The 25,039-nt window shown below is 31.1% G+C and overlaps 2 protein-coding genes across 2 annotated transcripts in view; both read right to left on the bottom strand.

Annotated features, from left to right (window-relative positions):
* The window catches only part of LOC123269366 (latrophilin Cirl-like), a 256,846-nt gene that overhangs the window by 188,075 nt on the left and 43,732 nt on the right, over positions 1–25,039 (bottom strand). The gene's annotated exons all lie outside the window — the stretch shown is intronic.
* On the bottom strand, positions 16,183–24,678 carry LOC123269013. Its single transcript, XM_044734501.1, has 7 exons — positions 24,598–24,678; positions 17,760–17,825; positions 17,479–17,683; positions 17,331–17,390; positions 16,824–16,993; positions 16,389–16,560; positions 16,183–16,311 (listed from the first exon to the last, which is right to left on the bottom strand). The coding sequence occupies exons 1-7, from the start codon at positions 24,676–24,678 to the stop codon at positions 16,226–16,228; spliced, it is 840 nt and encodes a 279-aa protein (XP_044590436.1). The 3' UTR covers positions 16,183–16,225.

The raw sequence follows: 25,039 nt of genomic DNA, 5'->3' as shown, positions 1-25,039 counted from the left end.
AATAAGTAATAAGAGTGAAAAAAAGAAGTATTACAGCTGAACAATGTCAATTTATTTCTTCTCAAAGTTCCATTGAACATTATTACATCCTATCGATATAAAGACGTAAGATATAATTCAACTTCAACTTACTACAATTTACTCTATCAAATTTGCATTAAAATTCTTCAAATTCAATTTAATAATTCATTTAAAATCTTGCTTGAGCAACTAAAAAATCTACATATCTTTGTCGGATGAAGTAGAATGCATCTTATATTACTCTTTTTGCTCCCGAGGGCCTCTTCTTCATTCTCATTTTGTCTCGGATAAACGTTCTTCAACTTCACTCCCTTTACTTTCTTTTTTTTTTTTTTGTTGTACCCCTGTACAACTACACCCCCTTAACTTCTTTTAAGGCAAAGCAATTCAGCTCAAGCCTTCTTCACTCTTCATTCTTTCCAAAAACGTAATGTCTTAACTGGAATTCTTTTTTTTTAAAGAATCCCAAAAGCAAGAATTTAAGAATTTCCAAACGATCAACAGAGTGGGTGGAAATCTTCACTCATTTACCAAAAAAATAAATTCAATCCTTCGAAGCACGCTTGTGGCTAATTTAGTTATTTGTTTACGTACTCGCTTAAATATTTAAGCACACGTCAGAAACATTTTTCCATAATAATAATTACAAAGAATAAAAATCGGGAAAAAATGATTGGCATGTCTTAACAACGGGTTGCACGAATAGTTTTAAATTTATCGTGCTTCCACTTCATTATGCTTCATTGGAGCTCCGTTGGGTCTCGGGTAATCGGCTGGTATTAGAGAATTGAAGAGAAATTTGAAAAAAGTGTAGACGAAAAATATGAAAAGCATAGAATAGAATGTTTTCAGGTAGGAGCAAAGAATAGAATGAAGATCTAAATACTTGAAGCACGCGACTGGTTGGACCAAGACAAGGTAAGGTAAGGTAAGGGCAACAGAACGTAAAAACGTAAAACTTACCCGATCGGTATAAGATAACTGGTGTTTAACACGCGAACCGTACGGCTATTAAGCCCAGCCCACTATTCACTATCCACTATATACATATACATTTACCACACACTATCGGATATTCACTTGGCTTATGAGCCAGCCATAAACCCATCTCGGATTGATTCACGTGTAATATAACGTGGCTTTTTGTTGCTTAAATACAACATACAAAGTATAAATATAAATATAAAGGTACATATCTTGTTCGCTCATTAGTCCACTATTCCCGGCAGTTTATTTAACTTTTACAATGTTGGATCCACTTGGGCGTCGCAAAAAGCTATTTATTCATTTCGGCGAGAAATTAAGTGCACTGTTAAAACAATGATTTAAAGTCGGCTGCTGACTCCCATCTGGAATCAGGACGAAAGAAGAAGAAAACTGCACAAGCATGTACGTGTGTGTGTGTGAGTTAAAATGGAGTCATAACGATCTGGTAAGGAGTTTAAGCAGATCCGATCGGCAATGGAGCTTTAGAATCGAGCGTGCCGCGGTCAATATTGAGACGTCGATTTCTCGGTGCTTGTATGCTAAACTCGCTCCAAGGATGACACAATTACGCGGTTATTTTTTATATTTACTATTATATCTTTGTGTTATTATTACACGGAAAAATGTTAACTGTAATAAATAACAGTCAATTTATAATAAGTAATGATCAACTGCTAAAAATTACCATTTCAAATAGTAAAATCGTGATTTTACTATTCACTTTTTAATATTTACCATTTGAACGTTACAATTGACTCTTTACATGGAAGAAAATACTATTTCAAACATTAATATTCGCTATGTAAATGTTTAAAATGTTAAAGTATAATAATTAAGAATTCAGACTTTAATATTTATCATTTCGTACCTAAAAAATGATCTTATGATATGTAAAAAGTATAAAATAAAGTTAGTAAATTTCTAATACAAGCAACAACGTCAATATTTACAAAGTAAAATGGTAAATTTTAAACGCGACGCTAAAAATCAAACTGTAATTATTGACTTGCTTGGACTGGTAAAATGTATATTTTAAAAGTATAATTTTTACTGTTTCAAATGTTAAATTCTCCCAGAGTGAGACCCCCTTCTCTTTCATCTGAGTTCCCCTTCTCCTCATAATATGGATTATATATCGAAATGGCAATTTTTACTGTTTGAAACTGTAATTTTTCAAGATGAAAGAGTCGTTATTTACTATAGTGACAGTTACTAATCACTTATTTTGGATATTAAATTATAAATTGTCGCTTTTATACTTTCTACATTAATTTCTGTAATGTTTATATTTTTGCCACCCCGATGTCCGCTTTACTGTTTGAAATTATAAAAATTAACCGGAATCCCTGTGAATATTACAGTTTACTTTTTTCCGTGTATTATTATCAGCATTAATATTTTACGAGCGCTATCTCTTTGTAATATATATTAAATTGAACTTGTAAAGTTTAATATTGTGAGGAATGGCTCCGGTAGGGGCAAGAATGATCGTTAAATTTTGGGTTATGTCACGATAAAATGCCTTCGTTTCGGTATTATAAGCTGGGTGATACGAGATTAGTTTCTCGGATGAAAGAAAGCTCGTGAAATTTGAGTTAATACACTGCACCGGGTGATAACTTTGATGGTTTAGACTCTAAATTTTGATATAGTCGGAAGTATAAAATATATGGACGGGAATTCGGGGAATTTTGGCAAAAACAATGGCTATTATTTACGAACCCGTAATGTGATACGCTGACGCTTTCACGGAGTCTTAAAAAGTGAAAACCATTCTGGGAATATAAATCAGGTTTTACGTGTAATCGATCAATGCAATGTATCAAAGTGAATCGTTGAAAAAGGCAGTTAGTTGACAGGAGTAATAAATAAGGACATATAGCGCCGCAAAGATATCACCGAAAAAAGGTAGACCTATGATGTATACAAGTCAACAGGGTTACAGATTTTATTTAAGGGATGAAAAAGTACCGAGCTGGATATGTAATATCATATGATATAATAATATATATAATGTATAAAGTAGCATAAAATGAAATAAAATATGAGAATGGAAAGGAAAAAGCAAAGTTTTGACGACAAAGTTATCATTTGTAATGGATGACGGATGACACGAGCGTGATGGTGATGTTACTGGCCCTGTTATATTCCCATATCTCATTGTCAAACTGAAATAAGGTCACTCTGATAGTACATTGTAGACTGATCACATATTTTGGTAAGTCGGGCTAACGATACTCACTTATCTCCTATCGTATATCGTATTGTATCGTGATTCAACTACAAATCGATTTATCTGTCGTACGCCCACTAAAATAGAGCTCGCAGATGTCTGTTTATATTTCAAGTTATTTATGAGCCCGGTCATTATCATTACGTCACATCGCTCGTAAATATGTGACATTAGCTTCTTTTTTTTTTTTAAAGTAAAAATCGCTGAAATCAATCAATCGATAGTCTACTGCTCTGATAGAAGGATTTAGTTCTATTTAATAAGATTTAGCAACAGATACTAAATGATTTAGTACCAAACCTTTCATTACCAAATATTTAGTGGTAAGTACTAAATCGTTTATTAAAGCCCATTTAGTTCCACCAAATAAATATTTAGTTGTATTTAACAAATGATTTATTGCTACTCAATAAATCGTTTATTGGTATCAAAGAAATTAATTTTTTAGCTAATTTTAGCGTGTAGCCTAACTTTTTAACTTAAAATAAATAAAAATAATTAGAATAAATAATTTTAAGTAAAAATATAAGGTATTATAAAGAAAACAATCTCATTAAGTTATATTTTTTTGTTTGAGACATTTATAAAATTTAAAGTTAAACAAGTTTTTAACATATCAGTAATAGACAAATTAAAAAATGTAAACTAAACTCCACTGAGAAAAGACATAAATAGAAGACATTTATTGGGAGTATGTGTGTTTTTAAAGGTTTAATAAATCTCCCAAAATCAAGCTGAATAAAATAATCTAAGTTAGTAGATAGGTTATGTATCACATAAACATTGGAATTAATGCATAGCCATCTACCGAGAATACTTGCCAAAGAAATATTTAGCACCTGTTATTAAATATTATTTGGTGGAACTAAATATTTATTTCCATGTAATAAGGCTTTGTTCATATAAAGAAATCATTTATTAAACGGTAACAAATATTATTGATGGGTACAAAATATTTATTTCTCCCAAATAAATGAATAAAAATTTTGTTACTAAATCAGTTTACTGCTCCGTACTAAATCCTTCTATCAGTGTGGTGGTAGATAGTTAGCATTGTCCCGGCGGAGAGCATCTCACTATCGCACACTGGGCTCATACGGCTCACATCCAGGAACTATTATATATTTGTGGATTGTATAGAATAGGAGCGGAGTCTAAAGAGGAAAACATATAAAACGCAACAACAGTCGTATCCGGATATTTCATTTTAATTTTCCCGCAAAATAGAATCCTTTGCGCCGGATGGGTACGCCCATCCCTTGTTCCGTGCAGTGATAAAGCAAATAAAGCCGCGTCGTGCCACAATAAACTGCCAGTCGAAATCACGTGATTTAAATAAATTTACATCCGTTTGTACCTGCAGAATAAATTTCACTTTGCTCTTGGACCGTCGGCGTGTGCTCTCTGTCTTACTCTGTCTTTTATGCCTCTTGCTAACTCTCATCACTCGTCGACGTTCATCCTCAACACACACACACACACACATACAAACCCACACGTCTACCCTTACAACGAGTCTGAGCTGAAATAGTCCGTTCCCTTCTCTGTGAACCCTTCATCCGCCACGACTCGACTTAACTACGTCGTTGAATAATCAAAAATGAGAATTCCCATTCAATTCAATTGGCCAAGTGCAATTAACATCTCAAGCTGGCTCCGTTCTTTTATCGTCTTTCGTCTTTCCTCTTTCGTTTTAGCCTTAGCCTTAACTCAACTCCATTGTCATGCTCGTCAACCCACCCGTAATTCGTCACCAACTTTCATCGCTCGATTGTTTATAATTTTAATCCTTAATCCTTGGTCCAGCCTTCACCTTATCCTTATATTCTATTCTATTCAGTCTTATTTGAATTAATTATTACAGTCGATGCACTTTATGCAGATACCACCTTGATAATCATAATCATAATCATGATCATAATAAATAATGATAATCACAATCAGGATTAGAATTGCGTAGGAATGGGATTGCCTGCCATTTATCGAGAAGTTTTCAATGAACAGTCACGCGAAATTCGGAACGGTTGGCAGCCCTAAGTAGAAGTAGAATAGGAGATAGAGGCAGAGGAAGTATAAGTATCTTCTTATTCAAAATAGCCAAGTCAAAATATTACACAATAGGTAAAGTAAATGGGAAGTCAATGGGGCCGAAATGATATATGAGGCGCAGACGCAAAATGGCATTGCTCTTTCTGTTAACCCTATCGTACCGTTGCATTGCGCATCCGGTAGTGTAATAAAGTCGATAATAACACCAAGCCTCGGATATTTAGTGCTAGTCGTAAATCTCGAGGCAAATCGACGCCGCCGTTTCGTCGTACCTGTTAGAATACATTATACTTGCCACACCATACTTTAGAGACTACCAGCCAGTGGTTTCTTGCATTACATATGTACATACTACTTTTATATATCTCCGATTGCATTACTCTTATAACCGAATAGACTTGCGACGTTTAAATTATTAGCTTTATCTACACGAGTACAGTAACACCTTATATATCTTATTATATATATCTTATATTTTTACTCTTTACTTTTTACGATCTACTTACAATCTCTCTACTTTCGGTTACTTTTCTTGCCACACAGAATACAGTTTATCAACCCTTCTATTATCATTATCATCAATCTTCAAATATTTACTACGATGAAATTTTTAGCTTTTGAATTTTATTTAGAAGAGTTCACACCATCCGGTAAATTAGTATGCGTAAAATGAATACACACTGATAGAAGGATTTAGTAACAAAATTTTTATTCATTTATTTGGAGGAAACAAATATTTTGTACCCATCAATAATATTTGTTACAGTTTAATAAATGATTTTTTTATATAAACAAAGCCTTATTACATGGAAATAAATATTTAGTTCCACCAAATAATATTTAGTAACAGGTACTAAATATTTCTTTGGCAAGTATTGTCGGTAGATGGCTATGCTTTAATTCCAATGTTTATGTGATACATAACCTATTTACTAAATCAGATTATTTTATTCAGCTCGATTTTTGGAGATTTATTAAACCTTTAAAAACACACATACTCCCAATAAATGTCTTCTATTTATGTCTTTTCTCAGTGGAGTTTAGTTTACATTTTTTAATTTGTCTATTATTGATGTGTTAAAAACTTGTTTAATTTTAAATTTTATAAATGTCTCAAACAAAAAAATATAATTTAATGAGATTCTTTTCTTTATAATACCTTATATTTTTACTTAAAATTATTTATTCTAATTACTTTTATTTATTTTAAGTTAAAAAATTAGGTTACACGCTAAAATTAGCTAAAAAATTAATTTCTTTGATTTGTTAAATACTACTAAATATTTATTTGGTGGAACTAAATGGGCTTTAATAAACGATTTAGTACCTATTATTAAATATTTGGTAATGAAAGGTTTGTTAGTAAATCTTATTAAATAGAACTAAATCCTTCTATCAGTCTAGTAGTCTGCCCGAACTACAAACGGGAATTCCGGAATTTTTATTTTTTTTTAAAGAAAAAATAATCAAGCTCATTAAATATAATTATAAAAATAGTTAATTAACTTTCTTATTATTAGAAAATTTTGCTGTTAAATTCGAGTAAACTTTTAACGACTACCCTGATAAATAAAAATATACATAAATAAATAAAAATACTTAAAAAAAAAAAAAGAGTAAGGAGAAAACGAGTGGTCAGAGTGGATGTCGGATGGCTGCTACTGCATACGCATGTATTATAGCCCTCGAATTCTCGGCGAAAGGAATCCAAAGTAGGGGGTCGCGACAGGACTCTGGACAGAGGACAGAGGACCGGGAAAGGGAGAAACTGGAGAAGAGAGAACCAGCACGGGACGATCGCTCGATGCCAGGAGAAAATATATTGCCGAAACAAAAGTTTTAAAAATAAATATAAATAAAAGTGAGAGACAGTCCGTGGAATAAGACTAGACAGAGAGAAACGGAATGGATGCGTGGGCCTGAAGAACGAACAAGATATACATTGGAGAACGGAGAACGGATGGCTCTGCTACCATGCTCACTACACTCCAGTGGCGGTGCAACTTCTGGTGCCGGTGCTGGTAGAATCGGCCCGCGAAAAGAGAGACACCCGATGCAAGACGAAGAGTAAGAGTCCTCGAGTGGAGTTGTGTAGTTGGAGTTGGGTAACTTCAATTTTTGAGCATAACTCATGCGCAGGAGACCCGAGCTTAAATCTTCTGTCGGAATAATAAGAGAAGCACATTTACTTTCGGCTACTGGGCTCTTTCGGTGACAACCTATCGGCCGTCGACCGACGAGCAACGAGGATCTACGCGGAACACAACCTAACCAGATACTCTTATTCCGAGAGAACAGAAGACAAGAGAAGAGAAAATTCAAGTGGTATTCCTGTTTGGCAAGGTCGGGCCAATCGTTATTCTCCCTGCACACTGCACAGAGTCCAGTCCTGTTATGTGCAAAGGACCACCGAAAGCCCTACTATTCTTTAATGTCTGGCTCTCTTTGATTTTGCCGTCACTCTTGAGAAGGAGCTCACTCTCAAACGCCAATCTCACTCGCTCACTCCACAGCCCTTTATATACTTTATATTTTATACGTCAAGTTTTACCTTCCTGCTGAGCTCTTTTCTGGAAAGAGATGTCTTGCCTAAAAGTCTTCAAAAGTAATTTGGTTTTTAATTTTTTTTTTAATTGAATAATTGTGCAAAAGCTCTAATGCGTTACTATCAAGAGTGTGAAGATTTATACAATACTAAACAAACTAGAACTAAATTTAAGACGATATCTCTCCCTAAAATTAAAAAAAAGATTAGCGTAAAGAAAGCTTACTATGTTGCTATAAAATATTTTAACCTTTTACCTAATAATCTTAAGATATTAAATTGTAGTAAAAAAACGCTAAACTATAAGATAAAAGCTTGGATTATGAATCTGTTATTGTCATACCCCCATGAAAAAAAAATATAAAAAAAATATATGTCCAAATACACAAAAAATATATTTTAAATATATTAAAAATCTATAAATGTATATAAATTAAGTATAGTAGATATATTTTTAATAACAAACTTTTGACCGATTTTTATATATATTTCAAATATATTTTAAATATATTCAAAATATATTTTTTATAGATTTTTAATATATTTAAAATATATTTTTTTTCTATTTTTTTTTTTCATGGGGTTGGTACAATTTTCTGTACTACAAGTATTTTGTTACAAGTATTTCTATATGAAATTAATTCAATATTAGTATTTTTCTATTTGTGCATTTTGTATTTTTTTTTTTATGTATGTATTTTTAAATACTTTGTAAAATATAGGATAATTTTGGAATATCTAGCTCTATGTATAGATCTTGCATCTCTATAGACCTGTATACTGGAAATAATAAATAAATTAATTAATTAATTAATGACCTGAGGATAAAAATTTTTTTGAAAACAAAATAAAATGATAATAATGTTGTATTAGTACTTGTTAACAATCAATTACTATTAAATTCAACTCTGCTGATCGAAATGTTGGAATAATTATCTGCTGAAAAATATCCAATCAATCAATCATAATTATTTTGAGTGAAATTAAACAGAAGTATGTAATGAAATTAGCGCCTGTTCACATTAATGTCGATCGATATTATCAATAGTTAATTAAGAGACAAGCTTTAAAACAATGAGTTTAACCGGGTAGGGGATAGGATTAATATTGAAATTTCACATTATATTATGATATATTATATTGTAGTTTTCAATAGGATGGATTCGAGTGTTGGTAGTTTGAAAGAGTAATTTCAGGTGAATTTCATAGTAAACTCCGATGCTGAATAAACTTGAATGATAATTATTATTGTTATAAAATTACAAGCGAATTGAGTGGAGGAAGATATAAATATAAATGTTGTATATGTAGTGAGCGTGTAATCGATGTAAAGATAAATTAACAATTGATGATCGCAATAATTAATAAACTCTCACGTAAGCAATTAATTTAATATTTGATAAATATTCATGCCAGAGAGATATGTACGGAGGAGCGTATTACATTAGATTATTTCATTTGAAAAGGTTATATTAATGTTGATAAAATCTCGTTGTGCCGTAGCCGTGGCTCAAATTCGTTTGGAACTCGAACGTATAATTAGTGGGACTGGGCCCCGTCTCGCTATTCTGCGATTGGGCCTCAGATAAATGCTTTCTCGAATTAATTAGCCCATAGGGCCTACTGCTAGTGTTATTCACGGGGGCCCAATCCACTAATCTACTCAATCGAGGTTTATATTTAAATTTTAATTTATTTTATTTTTCTCTTTACTTTGTTTCTTTTTTCTGATTTTTTCTTTATTTAGTTTTTTTTTATTTTTTTTTTTTCAAGTTAAATTAAACCCTTGCTCCTATCCGGCATTGTCTTATAAACAAAAGCAATACCACATTTTTATCTCGAGTATATAAGTACACGAATGTTACGTCCGGCATTTAAGATAACGATATTCCGTCCAACTATTACGACAATTTAACTAAATGGAATTTTGTAATATAAAGTAAAATACCTTCAATAAATGTCGAGAATTTTACTTCACTTTGAGCTCGATAATATTTCAATATCGGTAAATAAAATTTTACTACCGGTATTTTATAAATTTATTATTCAAGTAACATTTCTTAAGATCTATAAAATTTTTGCTTTCAATAAAAATTACCCAGGGAAATTCTTGCCTGAGATAAAAGATAAAGACGCATTTTTTTATTTTATTTTATTTAATATACGGAATTTTTTAAATATGTAACTGGGTTGTTGTTATTATAGAGTAATAAGAAGAAAATGCCGAAAAAAACCCGTTATGAGTCATAAATTGATTAAAATCTTTGGGAAGCGGAAGCCGTCGTACCCCGAGGACTGCTAAGCCCCACCCGTTACATTGTTACAGATAATTTTGTAATTTTTCATGCTCACATATGTTAATTTTTATTACTTCAAATTGAATATGAATATAAATCTCAAATGTTTATATTTTTTATTTAAATTTAAATCTTGTCATTAATTTTAGTTGAATATTTTAGAGAAAATTTCAGCTAAGTTATTATTATTGACGTACTTAAAGATTTGAAGATGATCAAGATGACGTAAAAATCCAAATTAATTTTTAGTAAAAAATTGCAATTTTATTTTAATTAAAAAAAAAAAAAATCAACTTTAATAAATTAATAAATATAATTTTTGAATTATAAATTTTAAGAAAAATTGGTTTTTTGAAAACATTTAATTTTTTTAATTAGAATAAAATTGCAAGTGTCAACCAACTAGGCCAGTGTCAATAACTGGGTCTTTTATCTTATGACAAAAAAAAATTTATTCCAATTAGAAACTATTTGTTTATGGTAACTAAATACAAAACTTCCTTTACAAATAAATAAATTGAACAAAACAATGAATATTTATTGTTAAAAAAATCACCATAATTGATAAATTATCTAAAGCGTAATTCAATTTTCCAATTACTCAAAAACCTATACAGAGTAGCTAAATAAAAAAAACTTTACTGAATTATTTACAACTCAATTTCAATATCTGGAGCTTTTTTCCGGATCAACCGTCGGGGATTGAAGGAACCTGTATAGTTTTACGAGTAAAAAAAAATCATTGAACTTTACGAGTAAGAGAAAATCCTCGGCGTAATACATAGACTTTTTACATCAGAATGAGAATAGTATCCTCGTATACATATACATTGAATCCCAAGTACAACCGAGCCATAAAACAGTAAAAGTAGTAAAAGTGTGTATAGTAGCCGTAATAGAATATAAGTAGCGGAATATAGTTGACGAAGCGCCTCTAGAATACGCTCTACTCTTTAGGCGGCTGGTCACAGACATGGGTGCTACAAATGGGCGGTCCAGGTACGCGGTGCCTTCGGGTCATCATGAGCAAGCGAGCGAGACAGAGAGATCCTCGAGGGCCGATAGAGGACCGAGACCGAGCTACTCTCTGCGGATACATATTACCGACCAAACACGCAACTGAGTTAAAGTATAAGTATAAGTATAAGTAGAATAGCGTAGATAGGTGTAATGGGAGAGAATCTGCCAGAGGAACGCAGGTGAGGACTTGAAGAATAAGCGTCACGTTTATTCTTCCGCTGTGTTGGTCCCTGAATGTATGTATATGCACATCCACAGATGCAATGTGAGAGTATGTTGGACATATGTGAGTTTGGTAGTCCTCTTTAAGGAGAAGGGACGAGAGGACTATCAAGGTGAACCACTTACGCTTTACCGACTGGATTACACTAAGCGATCGCTGAAGAGAGACACAGATGCTGCCGGTATGTCAGATCGTGTATGCAGATGTGTGAGATGAGTTCTATGCAAGGATTGTACTCAGTTTGGAGCTCTTAAGAGCATGTAATACAGTCTGTTGTCGGTAATTCAGTCTGGACTAGTGATAACAAATGCCAATTGAATATATCGGATTGTTTATTTGAAACACATAAAATGCACTGAAGATTATCAGGCTGACTGTCAATACTCCCAACACTGTTTAAAAAAATTAAACTATAGTTTATTTACTATAGTAAATGAAATTTTTTGTTGATAATTAGTTTTCTAATCAAACCTTGTTGCATTTTAATAATTCTGTCTTATAAGTAATCTAAACTAAAGTAAAGATTAACCAAAAAATTAAATCAATCTCAAAGATTATATTGGTTGTAAGTTTATGAGTAATTTCTTTATAGTAAAGTTTATTTACTTGAATATATGATGGACCCGGAGATAAGGTAGATTTACGCGCGAACTCTACCTATTTATTTATCATTTTGTTATTTTTTTTCAATGATTAAATTTAAAAATAAAAGAATCAATTTACGAAGGTCTATTATTAACATAATCCTGCCAAGTTTAATGATTTTTTGTTAAAAAATTACTTGGTCAAAAAGCGTGTCAGTATTTTGTCCAAAATTTGAATATTCTCTGTCCTACATGTTCTTAAGGTACAGCAGAGTGTTACTCGAACGAGGAGGAAGAAGAGGAGACGAAGAAAAGATGGAGGAAAGGGGTAGACCCTACGTTACCGGGGCACGGGCCGTTGCGTGTAACTCGGATGAGCTAGATCACGATCTTACCCGACTTCCGAGCAACTCTCCAAAGAACAATCTTACTATACGTACTTATAGACGTCTTCTGACTGGTAACACGCGACTCTTCGACTCCAAGCGCTTATTCTCCCTTTTATTTCTCTCCTGATTGCTTCTGTGGTTTATATCGAACACACACACTCAGATAATGTCTACCGGTAGGTATTAGCTATTATTATTCGAGTGATTTGATGCACGCCGATTTTACAATCCATGGGATTTATATTACGTATGTACCTAATGTGATTTAAATTTTTCTTCACGGGTTCGGGTTCAAATACATTTCAGTTTTTTGAAGGCTCGATAGGAAACTTGTTAAATTGCCAAAGAATTATCATGAATTTTGTGTTATTTCCTTCCTCCAGGCTTGGGGATTGTAATAAGACTGTAAAGTGCTGGTGTATCGGTGATAAAATTTTATTGACTATAAAAAAATGGGTTTTATTAAGTTGGATTAAGTATGGAGCAGATGGAGATCATCCGGAGAATTGAATGAATCTTTGGAATTTATTGTGGAATTGTGTTGTTCAATATATGTATATGTATTCCTATCCTCTGAGATATTTATTACGGGTGTGCAGTAAAAATTACGAAGGAAAATAAGATAGATTCAAATTTTTAAATTCAAAAGAGATAATTTTATTTTATTTATATCAGAATATTTGAAAATTCAATTGTTTTTAGTAATCTCAGGTGATGTCAGTCACTTGAGTATTTAACAATGTCATTGAACAAATTAATTCATTTCGACAAATTATTTTAAAAGAATTACATTTTAAATTTTTTAACATCTCTACATTTCAATGTTTTTTTTTTTTTTTTTTTTTTTTTTTTTTCAATCATTGCCATGGTTTTTTTGTTTCAAAAATAGTTAAATATCTGCTTAGTCAATTCCATGATATAATTAGATGAAGTAAAAGTAGTTGGTTTATAAATATCTCGATCATTTTTTAAATATTTCACAAAAATCAGCAATAATCATTATAGTCATATCTTTATAATATAATCATAACAATTATAATAATAAAAGTAATAATAATAATAGGTATAATAGTGATAGTTATAATAATAATAAGTCGAATAATAATAATAATAATAAATTTTTTAAATTAAGTTATTATTATTATTATTATTATTTTAGCAAAAATTTTAGTGTAAAAATGTGAACAAATTAATACAATAAAATTTTTAATACTTTTTTTGAAATTCTAAAACTTGAGATTAATTTCCTTCAAGATATTATATGAATAAAAAAATAATTAATTTATAAATATGTGATAGATTAAGAGAAAAATTTCATGAAAAACATCATTACAAGTGTAACAGTAAAAAATATTGTGTATTTGCGTCAAAAACGGTCTGTGTTGAAAAATTGTGTGTTGATTTTTGTGTGTTAATTTGACACTTTTTTTGTGTTACCTGAATTTTAACATTAAAATAGTGTTGTTTTCACGATATCAACACTTTTTGTGTGTTACTAGATAAAATGACACAAAATTAGTGCTAAGCGGGAAATATTAACACTAAGTTTGTGTTGTTAGCGCGTTTTTTCTTCAGTTTATGCACCAACGGATTGTATTAGCGGACAGCTATTTAACCACGCGTGCGTATAAATTAAAGTGTTAAATATTGTGAAAAATAGTTTATTTAAATATATTTGATAAAAGTACCAAGTTGTTTTCAATAAAAAAAAGTAAATTTGATATTCATTAAAATAAGTAAAAGTTTACTGTATTTATAATCCGAACAAAAACAGTTTCACTGTAAAAAATTGCGCCAAGTCCACGTTCATAAAACTCATCTCAATAACATTTGCACTTTACAAAAACAATTAGGCTCGTTTTAATAATTTTCATTCTCTACAAAAAGATGTGAAATACAAAAAAATTAAAAAAAAATTTGTTGAAAATTAAAAAATAAAAAAAAAAATTTTTTATCGTACTTGGCGCGCGTCATTGAGTACCCCAAATTTTTTCGGAAGAATTTCAACTCAAGAAAAATCGATTTCGCTTGTATATATATAATCATATTATATATTTATATAGATTTCATTAATCAAGGATACTGAACTTATTGAAAACATTGCTTAGTGTATGAATTATCAGTTTTAGTGAAAAAACCCGTTCTTAAAATTTTTTTAGATCTTTAGTGAGAACAACTGTCAATATGGTGGTGTGTTCAAGAAATCTGAAATTATATAAAATTTTTGGATTCATTTTTTTTCAGCTTCGTCATTAATCTTTAATGAAGAACCTTATGCAATATTAAAGTTTGATATTGCTTCGTTTAATTGTAATTAACACATTTTGATTGGTACTCACACCGCATTGTCCAAATTTAGTCAAACTACATATAAGTCGATACGCATGCATACGTTGGGTCGGTTGCATTGTGAGAATTGTGTTTACTAAAAAATAAAACATATGGCCGACTAAATTTGGACAATGCGGTGTGAGTACCAATCAAAATGTGTTAATTACAATTAAACGAAGCAATATCAAACTTTAATATTGCATAAGGTTCTTCATTAAAGATTAATGACGAAGCTGAAAAAAAATGAATCCAAAAATTTTATATAATTTCAGATTTCTTGAACACACCACCATATTGACAGTTGTTCTCACTAAAGATCTAAAAAAATTTTAAGAACGGGTTTTTTCACTAAAACTGATAATTCATACACTAAGCAATGTTTTCAATGAGTTCAGTATCCTTGACTAATGAAATCTATATAAATATATAATATGATTATATATATACAAGCGAAATCGATTTTTCTTGAGTTGAAATTCTTCCGAAAAATTTGGGGTACTCAATGACGCGCCAAGTACGATAAAAATTTTTTTTTATTTTTTAATTTTCAACAAATTTTTTTTTAATTTTTTTGTATTTCACATCTTTTTGTAGAGAATGAAAATTATTAAAACGAGCCTAATTTTTTTTGTAAAGTGCAAATGTTATTGAGATGAGTTTTATGAACGTGGACTTGGCGCAATTTTTTACAGTGAAACTGTTTTTTTTCGGATTTCAGTATTTTTTTTAATTATAATAAAAATTGACAATTTTAATTTAATACATTTCCGGTGGCAAACTATCCCCTTTAAGCTATAGTTCATGTAAAAGTTAATCTTGCGCCACCTGGCGCGTGTAATTGCAAGCTTTCAAATATCTTTTTTCACTGTAGTTTCCCATCTATTATAAGATTAGCATGCACCCTTATATTGTTTAGTCTCTGGCCGTCCGCTTTTTACATAAGAAAAAAGTTAAAATCTAAAAATCTGGGTCGCTATAGTTTGTGCTGATTATTTTTAATAATTTTAAATAGAAATTATAAAAATAATTGATAATAATCAAGTAATACGCGTAATAAAAAGCATGAATTACTATTATAAAATATCATATAAAAAAAAAATCAAAGTAAATTTGTAACCTCAAAAAACCGTTCTGCTTACGGTATATACACACTCGGTAGTCTGGCTTGAGAACGGAACTTGGCGCCAGACTCTATCGAGTCTGTTGATATTTAAGTAGAAGACTATTGGTATTTGACTCAAATTAAAATAAATGAAATAAACTAATTTTCTTAATAACCATGAAAAATTTATTTATTTTTAAATAATTCTCTAACCTTTATATTCAAACTCAAATAATAAGTAAATTAACACTTATTTTGTGTAAAATCAACACAATTTTAGTGTTAGATACAGTTGACACAAAATTACTGTTAATTTGTGTTAAAAATTCAACACTATTTTTTGTGTTGAAAATTAACACTAAAATTGTGTTGACGGATTCTAACACTAGGATTGTGTTGATTTTACACAAAATTTTTTACTGTGAATAAGAAGACCGGCTTCTTTCACTTTCGTTTTATATTAAAGAGGTTTGCCCCTATCTCTTTATCTATTTTGTTTTCTTCAAGTCCATGGTGCTGTTTGAAGTATTCTGTAATGAAAAAAAATTATTTACATTAATTCAATTATTTAGATACATAAAAAAAATATTTTATAGAAAAAGCTTACGTTGAAATTGTGTATAGGCCAGATTACCCCGGATGCTCTGGTACTTCCTGGAACTACCAGATTTTGGAAGACAGAGCTCCATCCGGAATTCCTTTGCAAAAGTCTTCTCAAAAGTAGTAACGAGCACCCTTGGTCCTTGTATCCCTACGGCGTAATCCCGAATCAACGAGTGCTGTCAATAAAATAACATACACATATAAATTATATAATAATAATCTAGACTGAAAAGAAAATTTTCTGAGGTACGATATTGCTATTTTAGCGATTCGCGCGTTGCTATCTAAAATAGAGTGAAGTTAAGAAAACTGTATACTAACGTTAGCAATACTATCGAGCATAGCATCCGAATGGATCGCGGTACTAGTGTCTATACGGATTATATTTTAACGATATTCTCGTTACAATAAAATTATTAATTATTAAAAAAAACCTTACGTAGTAAGAGACTTGCTCCGGTCCCTGGGACAGGTATGTGTCCCACTTTTCGAGTTGATCAGAGTTCTTTATGGGGAGAGTGGGGCGACGGTCTCGTTCAGCATTGAACTGCAAAGCCTCTACACCGTCCCTAATCATCTTCTCGTCTTCCCTCACTTCCTCGAGGACCTCTAAAAACAAAAAATAAAAAAATTAGGAACCTAATTATGACCCTAAAGGCCATCCCTGCAATTTCCCGTTAATTCCATACTTAAGCGCTCAAAATTGCACTTATCTATTGCAAGAATTTATTTATAACTTCTTTAAAACTTATCATAATAAATTAACTATTTTAGAAAACGAATTGAAACATTGAAAAGGCACAAATTCAGGTCTAGACCTTTCCAATAATACTAAACTTCATGTAAAAAATTGATTTCATCACATAAATACATTGGAGACAGAATTATCTTTATTATTTCAATTATAGATGATGTAATATTAAACAATTGGAGATGTTTTAATTACCTACTTGAGTTCGTTCTTCATTTTTGGTTATCACCATCTGAACTGCTTCATCAAAGGTTACTATTAACAAAAAATTTAAAATTTATATATATTTTTGAAATTACAATGCCAGGCTATGACTTTGATTAAGTAAAGCAGAAAAACTTACGAAAAGGAACCACATCCACCCATTTCAGGGATCGGGTTGGCCGACGAGTGTGTTCTGGATCGTTTTTGTAGGCCTGGACCGGCGCGTCTTCGTCGCTAAAATAGCAACGTTGACCATGGATCCAAGCATATGGAACGACTAACCATTTCTTCCCATTGTTGACCGCCACGAACTGTCGATGCTTCATTACGTGATGATAAAGATTCTAAAATAAGAAGAGAAATATTAAAAATTGAGCTAAATATTAATAAGCTAATTACAAGGAAATTCATCAAAAATACCTCTTTGTCGCGAGGTACATTTACTGGCTCCACAGCGTATATTATCAGGAACAAAGGAAAAAATAACTGGAAATAGAACAAATAATTTAATCATTAATTATAGGTAAAGTAATAATAATGGCACACAAAAAAAAAAGTTGTCAGTACTTTTGACGGGACCCATATATCTTTATGTATTTCAACCCGCTGAATCCGAATTTGAGGTCAGTTTAACCCGTATACCGTCAAATTTTCGAGAAAACTTTAAAAAACCGAAAAAAATGACGAAAATAGGCTGTTTAGGCGATTTAAAATGATTTAAAAATTTTTTTTGACCTAAATTAAGCACGATTTTTATGTATTTCGGCCCGGTTAATACTTATCTGAAGTTTATTTAGACCATAAGCCATTAAAAGTTTAAGTAAATTCCAAAAAACCCTGAAAAATTGCAAAAAAAGCAAAAAATAGCAGAAAAAAGCAAAAAATTCCAGATATTGTGTTAAATAAAATTGTATAAAATTAGATCAATTATGATTCTCATGTATTTCAATCCGCCGAATATAAATTTCGAATTTATATGGCTCAGACATCTCTAAAAATCTAAATAAATGGCAAAAAACCACTGAAAATCAAAATAAATCAAGTCCGTTATGATAAAAATCAATATTTAAATAAAAATAAAAAATCTTTAACATGTTATCCGATCTGTGGAATATAAATTTTAAATTTTTTGACCTAAATCCTCAAAAAATTTTAATTCTTTTGTTTAATTAAATTTCCAAAATACGTTTCAGGAAAGAAAAATTAAAATCTAAATAAATTTCCAAATAATTTTCAAAATAGAATTTGTAATTAAATTTCGAAAGCTAAATTTCTAAAAAAAATTCTGAAATCTTTTTGAATAATAATTATTAAAAATATAAAAATATAATCTACCAAAAAAAAATTCAAAATGGAATCCTAAAAGCATTTAAATTCTTAATTTGTTAAAATAAAATTTTGAAAAATAATTTTCTAAAAAACAAATTTCGGAAAAAATCCAAAAAGAAATTTTCAAAAATTAATTTCCAATTAAATTTCGAACAATTTCGGAATTAAATTTCAAAATAAAAATTTCCAAAAATAAATCTCGAGAAAAAAAATTAATGTTATCCAGGAGAAATTTAAGTTTATAATAATTATAAATAATTATTTCAATATTCAAATTAAACTATTGTACTTGTATTTAGATAATAACCAGAAAATTTAACTTTAATTTACCGAAATACTCAAAAGATTAAAATAAGGAAAATTATTGTATTATTTTATTTTAAAAGAAAGAAAAATTTTAGTAAGCGGATTAAATTTTATAATAAGTGAAGAATGTTTCACTAACGCGTTGTTACCAAGCGCGCGAAGACAATGCCAAAAAAAAAAATTTTTTCCGAACTAGACAAAGGCGCTGACGTCACTAACCTCGGTAGCGTCGTGTAAAATTTTGTTCGAGTAACTTTTCGACTTTACTGCGTAGAAAAATTTCTATTGCAAGGTGTTAATTTTTACCGAGTTTTAATTTGTAACTATTGTTATTGTTATTGTTATTATTATTTTTATTGTTATTGTTATTGTTATTCTTATTGTTATTGTTATTATCGATAATCCCCTGAGTAGCTGTGACTCGTAGAAAAATCTACCACAAGCTACTGGGTATACTTTCTTTGTTGTAGATAATTTTAATCCCCTGAATAGCTGTGACTCATAGTTAATACTACCACAGCTATTAGGTATGTTGTCTTTGTTAATGTAAATTTTTAATCCCCTGAATAGCTGTGACACGTAGTAGTACTACCACAAGCTATTGGGTATCGATGACACTTCCGGTTGTAATAAATTTTTAATTCTTAATTATAGAATTAAGAAAAAGATGATTACTTAAAAAAAAAATTTTTTAATAAAATTCAATAAACTCAAGTATCACTTTTTCAAGACTCAAGTAACTTTTTTTTTTTTTTTCAACTAAAATTTTTCCTAACGGCTAATGACTGAAATTTATTTAATTTTTAAATTTTAAATAATTAAATATAAATTTATTTATTCCCAGGCCTTCCTTCTCTCTCATGGGGTTTTTCAATATTGGGCGCCAGTGTAACGGGTGTTTTTTCCGCTCATTGGCCCCTTAATTAATTTAATAAAATACAACAATACCTAGCAAAAATGATTCTAAATTAACAAGGGTGCCACCAGGATTTTGTACCTCGGTTCCTGGAACCGGAAACCAGAGCTGAGCTTATAATCTACAGGGAGAGAGAGTGGAGGAAGGTGATCTGAAAGAAATAAATTTTTATTTAACAATATATCGATATTTATTAACCATATAAAATAACAATTGGTTATTACTCACGCACTCACACTACAATTAACAACTTAAGACTACAGCTAACTAACGGCTGACCAGGACCTCTTAAAACTAACAAAAATTCTTAATCCTACAGTACCCTCATATGGAGCGTCTATACTGCAGTTTCTAACTAAGTCGCGCTGTCCACCGGACCCTCACGCTCTATAAATGCCTCACACCACCCGCACGATTTTCACACACATAACCCGCTCACACACACACATTGCCTCTGCTTAACTTTTATTTTTGACTTATAAAATTACACTCCAAAAATTACAACATTAATTTTTATTAAAATTTTATTAAAAGTTTTCTCGAAAATTTGACGGTGTACGGGTCAAACTGACCTCAAATTCGGATTCAGCGAGTCGAAATACATAAATATATATGGGTCCCGTCAAAAGTACTGACAACTTTTTGTTTTTTGTGTGCCGGTGTAATTAACAAAAGAAGAGAAAGGATGCAATATCATTAGTTGATAGAATACCATGTAATTGTTTAATTAATAATATTTTTGACGATACTAGATCATCCTGATGTTACGCTTATCGAGACCGTTCATTTGGATACACAAATGAAATTTTTCATATATTTAATATATGTAATATTTATTATGTAAACAGACACACACACACACACACACACATACATACATACAGACATAGTGACAATAGTCTCGCGAGAGTAGTCAGGGAAGTTTCCTAGAACCTCAGAACGTCGAGATCTGGTGTAAGTTCGATTTTATCAAAACGGGATAAAACCAGTAATTTCCCGATTTTCGAAAATTTTCAATTTTCTTAGCGGGCAGTTGAAAATAAGTAATTTTTAAAAGACTGTTGACAAACTTTTCAAATTTCATTAAACAGTAAAGATAAAACGGTAATAAAAATTAAATTCCATTAAAACAAAGTGAAATTAGGTAAATCTTATATACAGAGTGTCCCAGAAGTAACGGACGCCATTGTAGCATCTGATAAACAAAATAATTCTGAGACGAAAAGTCCTTAGCCATTTTTTAATCAGACGCATAGATAATTAATTATTAATTAAAATAACGTCCTTTTATGCGTTAGAGAGAGAGCACTAGTGTCAATCAAGTGCGTTCCAACGAAGACGCTTGCACGTGTGAATGAGTAAGTAAATATGTGTGACTACGTTAGCTATAGAAACTAGTCAGTCATACAGTTAGTTGTGTCTTTGTTTGGCACATACTTTACTGGACACTGGCGCTCTCTGTCTAACAAATAAAAAGACGTTATTTTTAATTAATAATTAATTATCTATGCGGTTAATTGAAAAATAGCTAAGGACTTTTCGTCTCAGAATTATTTATTTCATCAGATGCTACAATGGCGTCCGTGACTTTTGGGACACCCTGTATAGTATACTGTCTTGTTTTGTTGGATTTATTCCTATAATCTCATAATGGCATTGATAAAATTTTAATGATAATTTACTTCTAAAGATATTTAAATTTATCATAAAACCTCGAGTTATCAATTTAACAGATATTTAAAAGTATATTATTCTTAACTTCAGATAACATTTTTTTTGGATTGATTTATGTATTATTTTGAGCTCTCCGAGCTTGGAGAGATAGCTTTTCTATGTTTCTTCGAGCTCAAAAGTCTAAAAATTATACTATCTCATCAAAAACGATCCGAAAAGAAATGTTATGTAAACTTATGCAAAATTGTATAAAGTTATGAGAAGTTATGTGGAAAAAACACTTGAACGAATTGATTGAAATTATGTGAAATTATGTGAAGTTATGTGCAAAATACACTTTTCGGTTTTCTTTCGTTCATGATATCTCTTGAACAAACTGACTAAAATTATGTGAAGTTATGTGCAGAAAACACTTTTCGGTTTTCTTTCGTTCATGATATCTCTTGAACGAATCGACTGAAATTATGTGAAGTTATGTACGGAAAAAACTTTTCGGTTTTCATTCGTTCATGATATCTCTTGAACGAATCGACTGAAATTATGTGAAATTGTGTGAAATTATGTGAAGTTATGTGCGGAAAACACTTTTCGGTTTTCATTCGGTAATGATATCTCTTGAACGAATCGACGGAAATTATGTGAAATTATGTGAAGTAATGTGCGGAAAACACTTTTTGGTTTTCATTCGGTAATGATATCTCTTGAACGAATCGACTGAAATTATGTGAAGTTATGTGCGGAAAACACTTTTCGGTTTTTTTTCGTTCATGATATCTCTTGAACAAACTGACTGAAATTGTGTGAAATAATGTGAAATTATGTGAAGTTATGTGCAGAAAACACTTTTCGGTTTTCTTATTTTCATGATATCTCTTGAACGAATCGACTGAAATTATGTGAAATTATGTGAAGTTATGTGCGGAAAACACTTTTCGGTTTTTATTCGGTAATGATATCTCTTGAACGAATCGACTGAAATTATGTGAAATTATGTGAAGTTATGTGCGGAAAACACTTTTCGGTTTTTTTTCGTTCATGATATCTCTTGAACAAACTGATTGAAATTATGTGAAATTATGTGAAATTATGTGAAGTTATGTGCAGGAAACACTTTTCGGTTTTCTTATTTTCATGATATCTCTTGAACGAATCGACTGAAATTATGTGAAATTATGTGAAGTTATGTGCGGAAAACACTTTTCGGTTTTCATTCGGTAATGATATCTCTTGAACGAATCGACTGAAATTATGTGAAATTATGTTAAGTTATGTGCGGAAAACACTTCGGTTTTTTTTCGTTCATGATATCTCTTGAACAAACTGATTGAAATTATGTGAAATTATGTGAAATTGTGTGAAATTATGTGAAGTTATGTGCAGGAAACACTTTTCGGTTTTCTTATTTTCCTGATATCTCTTGAACGAATCGACTGAAATTATGTGAAATTATGTAAAGTTATGTGCGGAAAACACTTTTCGGTTTTTATTCGGTAATGATATCTCTTGAACGAATCGACTGAAATTATGTGAAATTATGTGAAATTATGTGAAGTTATGTGAAGTTATGTGCAGAAAACACTTTTCGGTTTTCTTTCGTTCATGATATCTCTTGAACAAACTGACTGAAATTATGTGAAATTGTGTGAAATTATGTGAAGTTATGTGCAGGAAACACTTTTCGGTTTTCTTATTTTCATGATATCTCTCGAACGAATCGACTGAAATTATGTGAAATTATGTGAAGTTATGTGCGGAAAACACTTTTTAGTTTTCATTCGGTAATGATCTTTTGAACGAATCGACTGAAATTATGTGAAATTATGTGGTTATGTGCGGAAGACACTTTTCGGTTTTTTTTCGTTCATGATATCTCTTGAACAAACTGACTGAAATTATGTGAAACTATGTGAAATTATGTGAAGTTATGTGCAGAAAACACTTTTCGGTTTTCTTTCGTTCATGATATCTCTTGAACGAATTGACTGCACTGATAGAAGGATTTATTTGTATTAAATAATATTTGTTAATGGCTAACAAATCATTTATTAGAGACCATTTTTTAATGTTAAATAAATATTTCTTAGTATTCAAAATGATTTGTTTGTATTCAATAAATCTGATATTCATTTATTAAGTATTAATAAATCTTTTTAAATACTAAGAAATATTTGTTAAGGCCTAACAAATGGCTTCTAATAACTGATTTGTTAAATATTAACAAATCTTTTTAACTATAAACAAATCTATTAGTGTGAAGTTACGTGAAATTAAATTCTATGTCAAAAATATAGAAAGACTATCTCTTTGAGCTTGGAGAGCTCAAAATAAGACATAAGTTTTTTTTTTGAGCTCGAAGAGCAATTATTAGTGCAATTTTAAGCGCCTAGGTATGTAAGTGGCGGGAAGTAGCAGGGCCTTCAGGGTCAACCGTTTGTCTAATTTCTTTTATTTCTAAAGCTAGTTTGAAATAATGTGATTGAATAATATTAGCGAAAAAGTAATCCGGTACGGGTTGGTAGGCAGGTAAATTATGTAAATTATTATAAATTTGTATCGTCTCGATCACATATTTCCAGTCACATTACTTTTAGTCAAGAGCTCCTCGCTACTGTACTACAATGTTGTAGAATTTATTCCCTCACATGAATTTAAAGCGAACGGTTATATACCGGCGTAAATTCTTAGGTCGTAGGTTACTGAACAGAGTGAAACGGGGTACGGTGCCGAGTCACCAGGGGTGAAATGTGTGAGAGCGAGTACGAATAATATAGATGGGAAATAAAAGTGATAAAAAGGGTAGAAAAAAAAACGAAAATAAGTAAAGAGCAGACCAAGGAGCAAGAGTGAGAGTGAGTGAGTAAGTGAACGAGGAAGCAAGTGCTGCTTATGTATGGGGTAAGGGGCTGGGGTTTAAGGATTGGTTGGGTATTAAGGTGGTGGTTTTGTGTCGAAGAAGAATAAAGACCGAGCAGCGAGTGGATTCAGTGTCGAGGCATAGGTTATCCGAGATTGATCGCTCCGTTTCTTATTCACCGCTCTGCTCTTACTCTTCTTAACTTGAGGTCTACGGTAAATAGTACTATTACTATTACTATACCCAGTTGATAGCGGCATGATACGAATGGGGGGGGGGGGGAAGGATACGGCTGTGGTATTTCCGCGAGCAGCTACTTTCAACCGAGAGCGATTCGCTCCTTTCCCCCGTTACCTACCGGGTTTCAATTTACCGCGGAATCAAGAGACCCGAGAGGAAATTTAACCGGAAATTACAATATGAGTATGAGTGTAGCACTGTTTGCTTATGAGAAATACCCTACAGGTGATTAAAAAAAATAAGAGGAATTTTTTAAAATAATAATAATCGTTTTTTAACTCGCAATTTAATTGGGAAAATTTACGGTGCGATTAAGAGACCAGGGAGGAAACGACATATGTATTTTAGATTTAAAATTTTTAATTGTAATTGAGATTTCGC

This window comes from Cotesia glomerata, linkage group LG7, assembly GCF_020080835.1.
Source record: "Cotesia glomerata isolate CgM1 linkage group LG7, MPM_Cglom_v2.3, whole genome shotgun sequence".
Classification (NCBI taxonomy): Eukaryota; Metazoa; Arthropoda; class Insecta; order Hymenoptera; family Braconidae; genus Cotesia; species Cotesia glomerata.
Note: the sequence above shows the minus strand (reverse complement) of the source record. Positions and strands in the feature narration are given on the sequence as shown.